This window comes from Microtus oregoni, unplaced genomic scaffold (assembly GCF_018167655.1).
Source record: "Microtus oregoni isolate MIOR12 unplaced genomic scaffold, Mior012 000009F_ref0000495, whole genome shotgun sequence".
NCBI classification, from domain to species: Eukaryota; Metazoa; Chordata; class Mammalia; order Rodentia; family Cricetidae; genus Microtus; species Microtus oregoni.
In genome coordinates this window covers 35,517,998-35,527,469 of record NW_024543068.1, presented here as the reverse complement: position 1 = coordinate 35,527,469, position 9,472 = coordinate 35,517,998, and the positions used below count along the sequence as shown (strand labels likewise).

General features: G+C 39.8%; 1 protein-coding gene across 1 annotated transcript; it reads right to left on the bottom strand.

Annotated features, from left to right (window-relative positions):
• Window positions 1–1,231: 1,231 nt before the first annotated feature.
• On the bottom strand, window positions 1,232–3,634 carry LOC121452402 (heat shock protein HSP 90-alpha-like). The gene has a single exon (XM_041658532.1). The coding sequence runs from the start codon at window positions 3,579–3,581 to the stop codon at window positions 1,380–1,382; it is 2,202 nt and encodes a 733-aa protein (XP_041514466.1). The 5' UTR covers window positions 3,582–3,634; the 3' UTR covers window positions 1,232–1,379.
• Window positions 3,635–9,472: the final 5,838 nt, after the last annotated feature.

Genomic DNA, 9,472 nt, shown 5'->3' with positions numbered 1-9,472 from the left:
TTCAATTTCATTGACCAATATGTCTATTTTTATGTCAACACCATGCACTTTTTATCATTATAGCTCTGTAGTATAACTTGAAATCAGGAATGGTGATACCTGTAGCAGTTCTTTTATTATTGATGATTGTTTTAGCTATCCCAGATTTTATGTATTTTCATATGAAGCTGAAAATTGTCATTTGAAAGCCTATAAAAATTATTTTAGAACTTTGATGGATATTTCCTTGAATCTCTAAATGGTTTTGGAAGGCTGGACATTTTTACTATGTTAATCCTACTGATCTATGATCATGTGGGAACCTTTGCGTCTTCTGATTATCTTCTTCAGCTCATTTCTTCAAATACATGAAGTTCTTATCATACGAGTCTTTCTCTTGTTAGTTAGAGTTATCCCCAAGAAATTTAGTGTTATTTGAGGCTATTGCTAAAGTTATTGTTTTTCCATTTTCTTTCTCAGTCCGTTTATCATTTGTATATAAGAGGGCTACTGATTTTTTTTTTTTTGGTTACTCTTGTATCTAGTCACTTCACTGAAAGGGTTTATCAGCTGTAGGAATTCCCTGCTGGAATTTTAGGGGTGCCTTATGTATACTATTATATCATATGCAGGTAAAATACTTTGGCTCCTTCCTTTCCAGTTTGTATCCCCTTGATCTCCTTCAGTTGTCTTAGTGCTCTAAAGCTAAAACTTCCAGTACTATATTGAAGAGGTATGAAGAGAGGGGCCAATCTTGTCTTATTCCTGATTTTAGTGGAATTGTTTTGAGTTTCTCTCCATTTAAATTGATGTTGGCTATTGGTTTGCTGTAAATTGCCTTTTTTTTTTCTCATCTGTATTTACCTTTTGAAGCAGAATGTGATTGGGCACTCTATTTCCACTCACAAGCCTTGCTCAGTTACAAGACCTAGGGAAGCTTAGGATTTTGTTCTTGGTACAAGCCACATGGGGAATTCCTGTTGTTTTAGCTTGTGTACTTACTTCTAAGACTAGTACATGCAGAATTATAGGGGATGAAAAATTTTAAGATGAAACTTAAGCCATCTTATTTTTTTTCTGTTTAAACATGAAGTTATCTCAGAACACTTCCAAGTGAAATTATTTGGTCTAAAATAAGGGATCCAGCTTGATAGACAGCTAAACACTTCAGACCACAAAGTTAATAGGTTACATTACGTCTTACAACAAACGTTCTACCAACCTATTGAATCAAACCTATAGTATCACAGTATCACACCAGTAGAAAGAAATTTTATCTTCCCCTTAAGTTTTCATGCCACACAGATGTCTTAATGTCAACAAAAATAAACAAAAATCCTGGGAAATATATTATCAGAAGGAATGATAGTAAGCATCAAACATAAGAGTTCTGGTGAAGCTTAGTCTACTTCTTCCATGCGTGAAGTGTCGTCATCTCCTTCCAGGGGTGGCATTTCTTCAGTTACAGCAGCACTGGTATCATCCACAGTAGGATCATCTTCATCAATACCTAGACCAAGCTTGATCATCCTGTAGATCCTGTTAGCGTGTGTCTGGGGATCTTCCAGACTGAAGCCAGAAGACAGGAGTGCAGTTTCATACAGCAAGATGACCAGATCCTTCATAGATTTGTCGTTCTTGTCGGCCTCTGCCTTTTGCCGGAGGGTTTCAATAATGGAGTGATCAGGGTTGATCTCCAGGTGTTTCTTTGCTGCCATGTAACCCATCGTTGAGTTGTCTCTGAGGGCTTGAGCTTTCATGATTCTTTCCATGTTTGCTGTCCACCCATATGTGCTTGTGACAATACAGCATGGGGATGTCACCAATCGGTTTGATACAACCACCTTTTCAACCTTTTTCTCCAAAATATCTTTCATAATTTTGCAGAGGTTTTCAAATTTTGCCTTTTTTTCTTCTTGCTTCTTTTTCTCCTCTTCATCTTCAGGAAGCTCCAGTCCTTCTTTGGTAACCGACACCAAGGTCTTGCCTTCAAATTCTTTCAGTTGTTGCACACAATATTCATCAATGGGCTCAATCATATATATTACTTCTAAGCCATGCTTTCGGAGGCGTTCCACAAAAGCTGAATTAGCAACTTGGTCCTTGGTCTCACCTGTAATAAAGTAGATGTGCTTCTGGTTTTCCTTCATTCGTGTGCAATAATCTTTGAGAGAAACCATCTCATCTCCAGAAGCAGATGTGTAGTATCGCAACAGCTCCGAAAGCTTCTTCCGATTTTGAGAGTCTTCATGAATTCCAAGCTTTATATTTTTTGAGAACTGCTCGTAAAACTTTTTGTAGTTCTCTTTATCTTCTGCCAGCTCAGTGAATAGTTCTAAGCATTTCTTGACCAAATTCTTCCTGATAACTTTCAAAATTTTGCTTTGCTGCAACATTTCATGGGAGATATTTAGAGGAAGAGCCTCAGAATCCACCACTCCTCTAATGAAATTCAGACACTCAGGAATTAACTCTTCACAGTTATCCATGATGAAAACTCTGCGCACATACAACTTGATGTTGTTCTTTTTCTTTCTGTTTTCAAACAGATCAAAAGGAGCACGTCTTGGGACAAAAAAGAGGGCCCGGAATTCCAATTGTCCTTCAACAGAAAAATGCTTTATTGCCAAATGTTCTTCCCAATCGTTGGTTAAGCTCTTGTAGAACTCTCCATATTCTTCATTAGTAATGTCATCAGGATTTCTGGTCCAAATAGGCTTTGTTTTGTTGAGCTCTTCCTGATCAATGTACTTTTCCTTTATCTTCTTCTTCTTCTTCTTGTCACCATCCTTCTTTTCTTCCTCTTCTTCATCAGAACCGACATCTTCTATTTCAGGCTTGTCGTCAGACTCCTTTTCTTCTTTTTCCTTCTCTTCCTCTTTATCTTCTTTTTCTTCAGCTTCATCATCACTGACTTCCTTATCACGTTCCTTCTCCACGAAGAGAGTAATGGGATAGCCAATAAACTGAGAGTGTTTCTTCACGATCTCTTTTATTCTCCTTTCCTCCAAGTACTCAGTTTGGTCTTCTTTCAGGTGTAAGATGACCTTTGTTCCTCGACCCATTGGCTCCCCTGTGTCAGTCCTCACTGTGAAAGATCCCCCGGCTGAGGATTCCCAGGCGTACTGCTCATCGTCATTGTGTTTGGTGATCATGGTCACTTTCTCAGCGACCAAATATGCAGAGTAAAAACCAACACCAAACTGGCCAATCATAGAAATATCTGCACCAGCCTGCAAAGCCTCCATGAAGGCTTTGGTGCCAGACTTGGCAATGGTACCAAGGTTATTGATCAAGTCAGCCTTGGTCATTCCAATTCCAGTATCCACAATGGTGAGGGTTCGATCTTGTTTGTTGGGAATGAGATTAATGTGCAGCTCCTTCCCAGAGTCTAGTTTGCTAGGGTCTGTCAGACTCTCATATCGGATCTTGTCCAGAGCATCTGATGAATTGGAAATGAGCTCCCTCAGAAAGATCTCTTTGTTCGAATAGAACGTGTTGATGATCAAGGACATCAACTGGGCAATTTCTGCCTGAAAGGCAAAAGTCTCGACCTCTTCCTCCTCCATTGGTTGGTCCTGGGTCTGGGTTTCCTCAGGCATCTTTGCTGAGTGACCACGCAAGAAACGAGACTATCCGCACCACGACACCGAAGCAACTCTGTAAATTGCCTTTAACATGTTTAGATACATCCCCGATATCCCTAATCTCTCCAAGACTTTTTTTTTAATCATGATGAGAATTATCAAAGACCTTTTCTGAATCTGATGTGATGATCATGTCGTTTTTTTTCTCTCAGTTTGGAAGATTACATTTAATGATTTTAAGTCTATTGAACCATCCCTGCATCTCTGGAATTAAGCCTACTTGATGTGTTCTTGCATTTGATTTGCAAGAATTTTATTGACTATTTTTGCATCAATGTTCATAAGTGAAATTGATCTATAATTTTCTTCTTTGTTGAGTCTTTATGTGGTTTCAAGGATATCAGGTATGGTAGTTTGAATGTAATTGGTGCCCATAATTTCATAGGGAGTAGCACTAGTAAAAAGTGTGGCTTTGTTGGAGTAGGTATGGCCTTGTTGAAGGAAATATGTTGTAGTAAGGAGGGGCCACTTGTTTGTCTCCTGACTGCTCAGCCGCAAAATAACCACATAGAAACTATATTATTTAAATCACTGGTTGGCCCATTATCTCTAGCTTTTTATTGGCTAACTGAATTTAACCCATTTCTAGTCATCTGTGTTTTGCCAAATGGCTGTGGCTTACCAGGTAAAGTTTTATCTGGCTCCAGCAGGGCTACATGGCTTCTCTCTGACCCTTCCCCCTTCCTCCTACAGTATGTCACTGTGGGGGTGGGATTTCATGTTTCCTATCACTAAGTGTGTCAATCAATTTCCTGTCACCTGCAAGACATTAGATTCTCAATTATTCCTCCAGAACCACATCTGCCTGCATGCCAGCATGCTCCCCATCATGATGATAATGAACTAAATCTCTGAAACTGCAAGCAAGTCCCCTCAACTAAATGTTTTCCTTATAAGAGTTTCCATGGTCACGGTGTCTCTTCACAGCAACAAAACTCCTAACAAAGACATCAGGGTAATTTTGGCCTCATAAAATTAATTTATAAATGTTCATTCTGTTTCTATATTGTGGAATAATTTGAGGAGTATTGGCATTAGCTCTCCTTTAAAAGTTTGATGGCCAGCCCATCTGGCCTTGGGCTTTTTGTAGTTGGGATACTTTTAATGACTGCTTCTACTTCCTTAGGGGTTATGGGTCTATTTAAATTGGTAAGTGGGACCTCTCATGAAAATTATCCATTTGCTTTAGATTTTCCAATTTGGTAAATTATAGATTTTTAAAGTATGTTCTTATGATTCTCTGGGTGTCCTTCATTTATGTTGTTTTATACTCCTTTTCATTTCTGATCTCATTAATTTGGATAGTCTCCATCTTTTAGTTAATTTGGGTAAGGTTTTTGTCTATTTTCTTGATTTTCTAAAGGACCAACTGTTTATTTCACTTTTCTTTGTACTGTTAGTATTCTTTGTATTGTTCTCTACGTTTCTTCTTTTCTTGATTCCAGTTCTCAGTTTTATTATTTCTTGCCATCTACTCATCTTGAGTGTGCTCACTTCTTTTTGTTCTAGAGCTTTCAGGTGTTCTGTTAAGTTGCTGATACAACTTAATTGTCTCTCCATTTTCTTAGTGTGGGCACTTAGTGCGATGAACTTTCCTCTTAGCACTGCTTTCATTGTGTCGCTTTAAAGGATGCCTCCTGAACAGTGGGTTTTTTTCCCAGACCCTGGATTAGACACAAACCACACCCAAATACCTATTTTCACAGAAAGATTCTTTATTAGTTGGGTAAGAAAAGTTGAAGTGGCTGCTTTCTAACTCAGGATGAAAACAGCAACAAATGACCTTGCAGGTGTGTTTTTTAAGAAGAGGGAAAGGGAAGGTCTATGTTAGAATAGGCTAGGATGCTAGGGCGTGGTGGTAAAGGAGATAGGGGAGAACGGAGAAGGGGAAGGGGACAAAGGAAATTGGGAAGGGGCATTTGTCCTGGAAGGACAAAGGACTGCCTCTGGATAGAGGGGAGACCTACATGGCACATAGGTAATTGGTGATTTATAAAGGTAAAGGAGGAAACCCTGTGTTAGAACGAAGTGTTTGATTTTAATTGGCCATTTCAATTAAGTAAATAAAATTTACTCTTTCTTCTTTTTATTTATTCTATGTGTATTTCACATCATGTATCTTGATCCCATTCTCTTCCCTGTCCCTTTGCATCTGCCCCCCACCTCTATACCTCTCCCCCAGTAAAATAAAATTTAAGAGAAAAAATAAAAATTTTAAAGGGGAAAATTAAAAATCTTGTCATGGAAACTGCAGTGTGAAACAGTGAATCAGGACATAAATTCTTTGACCATATATCTTTACTTGCAAGTGTTCATTGCAAAGGGTCATTGGTCTGGTTCCAGGTCTCTGATTTCTTCTACACTATCAATGCTGGGTCCTTACTCGAACTTTCCCTGGATATCCTGTTGTTTTCCTGTGTTGTGGAGATCCTGCAACTTTGGGTCTGTGGGTCAAGTTCCTTCACATGCTCCAGCAGATAACAAATAGGGTGGATGTTAAGCAGGCCAAGTCAGAAGCCTGGATCTGGGCCTGGGCAACTGTAGGTTTGGTCCAGCAGCCAGTTCTTCCCTGTCCTCATCACCAGGATGAGCTCTGCAGCATCACTCAGGCTATTTCACCTCCTGCAGCAACGAACGAGGGGTGGGGCCAGTTCTGCTTTATGCTCTTAGGTTCAGCTCTCCCACACCTGCACCATTAAGGCCAGGTCTACTGTGTTGCCCAAGGGAAGTACAGGATCCACTATCCTGAGTACAGCAGTTGGTGAAGGGTAGGGATCACCTCCTTCACCTGTCTTAGGCATTGATGGGAGGGAGGTCGGGTGTAGAGGATCATGATAAAATAGTCCCACACTAGCTCAGAATTAAGTATAATAAAGGGTTCTTAAATTAGGGGTAGACTCACAGATCCACAGTCCTCTGCATGAGCAGGGAGCAGGAACCAAATCCAGCAGCCAAGAGAGAGAGCTCTTACAGTTCTGTCTCTTTTTCTAGTACCTTAGGGCCATGCCCAACCTGTTCCAGCATCTCAAAGGCCATTGATTGAAAGAGTTCCCCTAGTACCTCCCCCTTTTGTATAAATAAGAGAGTTCTAAACTCAATATAAAATTTTATATGATAAGAACAGATATCAAGTATAAAAATTAGAATTATAATCAACATTAACAATATTAAGCAAGAAACATATGCTAACTGTTTCAATAATTATCCTATCCTAAGGAATCTAAGTCTTGCATTAGAAATGGCTTGCCTAAGTCATGAGAGGAAAGTAACTATGGCTATTTAGTCTTTAACCTCATCGAAGACATGCGAAGGGAAATAATATTACGTTAGTAAACAGGAAGTGCAATCAAGCAACTTCCAAAATGTGTGATAAATCCATAAATGACAGCGACAACTAGCTTCCTGAGTAATCACCCAAAGTCTCATTGCAACATTAGAACAACCAACTTTGGCTAAGGTGTAGAGTAACTGACATTGGCTGAAGGAGTTCCCCCAGCAGTGGGGGGGGGGGGGGAGGACATTTCTCCTCTGCCCATGCTACCTACCACATGTCAGATGAGTAAGGGAGCAACTCTCCTTTGCTCATAACATCAGGGCTAGATCACCCACACCTCTGGCCACTAAGCTGCTCTACTGTGCTGCCTAGGCCTGGGTGCTGCAGCTAGTAAGGTCAGCTCTCTTTTCTGCTACAGGCAGTAAGGAACAAGCGGTAAGGGAGGCATTTTTCACCTCCCACATCACCACATGACAGACAAGTACTGGAGACAGCTCTCCCACACTTACAACTTTAGGGCTGGCTCACCCATACCCACACCTCAGCCAACAAGGTTGACTCTACTGCATTACCCAAGAGAGGTTTAGAATCTGCTCTCTTAAGTGTTGCAAATGGTGGGTTCAGGGCTATCTCTCCCACTCTTAAGACTACAGGGCCAGCTCACCCACCTGCCTCAGGCATTGATGAGGGCAACTCTCCCCTACCCATACCACTACAAGGCAGATGGGTATTGGGGACAGCTCTCCCATGCTCACAGTTTCACACCTGCAGTAAAAGGGACACTACTGTTCTTCCCTGGCAAAGTGCAGGGCCTGGTCTCCAAAGGGAGCTTTTGACTGCTGGACTATGGTAGTGAGCCTTGGGAGCCTTGGGAGAAGGAAGTGGTCAATCAAGGAAATAGACCTTAGTGGCTAGCTTTGGGAATGAATTCTAATGATTTTTTATTATGCAAGGGGGGTGGGAAGGAGGGCAAGTCCTGCTAGAGCTACATAATCAAGTTGACTAGTTCCCTTCAGCCCTTAAGTTTGAGTATGCTGTGTATTCATTTTCAATGAATTCTAGAAAGTCTTTAATTTCATTCTTTTTTCTGTCTTAATCTACTCTTCATTCAGTAGAGAGTTGTTCCATTTCTATGGGTTCATAAGCTTTCTATTTTTTATGTCATTATTGCTATCCAGCTTTAATCCATGATGGTCTGAAAGGACGCTGGGATATTTATTTCAATTTTTTTCATATCTGTTGAGACTCACTTTGTGACTCAGTATGTGGTCAGTTTTGAAGAAAGTTCTGTGGTATGTTTTATACTGTGAGAAGGCATATTCTTTTGTGTTTGGGTGAAATGCTCTGCAGATACCCTTTAGGCCTATTCGGTTTGTAACATCTGTGAACTCTAGTATTTCTCTGTTTAGCTTTTTTCTGTATGACTTATCCACTGGTGAGAGTAGGGTAGAGAACTCTCCTACTATCAGGGTATAAGATTTAATGTGTGATTTAAGCTGTAGTAATGTTTCTTTTAAAAATTTGGATGCCCTTGTGTTTGGGGAATAGATGTTAAGAACTGAAACATCAGCTTGGTGGATTTTTACTTTGATGATTATATAATCTTTTTCATCTCTTTTGATTAGTTTTGGTTTGAAGTCTATTTTTTTAGATATTAAAATGGCTGCATCAGTTTGCTTCATAGGTGCATTTTCTTGAAATATATTTTTGCAATCCTTTACCCTTAGGTAATGTCTATTCTTGATACTGAGGTCTGTTTCTTGGATGCATCAGATAGATGGATCTTGTTTACACATCCTTTCTGTTAGTCTGTGTATTTTAATTGGAAAATAGAGATGATTGATATTGAGAAATATCAATGACCAATAATTGCTGTTTCCTATTGTGTCATTGATGTTGGTAGTGGTGGTGGTGGTGGTGGTGTGTGTGTATGTTTGTGTGTGTGTGCATGTTTCCCTTCTCTTGATTTGGCTGCTGCAGATAGATGTTGTTTAAATTTGACTTCATCATAGAATATCTTATTTTCCTCCCTCTATGATTGAAAATTTTGCTGAATATATTAGTCTGGGCTGGCATCTGGGGTCTCTAGAGTCTATAGCACATCTCTTAGACCTATGCTGTTTCCAAAATGTATTCTTTTCCATCTCTCCTTCCCTAATTCTTCACTTTAAAAACTAAAACAAAATAAAAATATTTAACACATCTTGATTAAAAACTCAAAGTGGAATAAAGTTTCCATCCAATATCATCTACTTTTCTCCTGCTTTATACCCCAAATCAAGAACAAAACCACATATAACTTTAAACATAGAAAGTTTTCTCCTCATCCTATGCTGATACTCTACCTTTGACATCTCAAATCTACCCATTGTGGTCTTCTTTCTCAAAACTTCATTCTCCAGTTACCTCCACACCAGGTTCATCATGTCCACTCCTGCAGCTCTTTTCTGCTCCATTCACCCCAGGAGCACAGGTCTACCCCACTACCTCCAAGGCTGTCATGAAGCATACTTTCACTTAGATCAGCCTGCCCCAACTCCCGCACCTTCTTAAAAATGTTCCAGACTTTCCC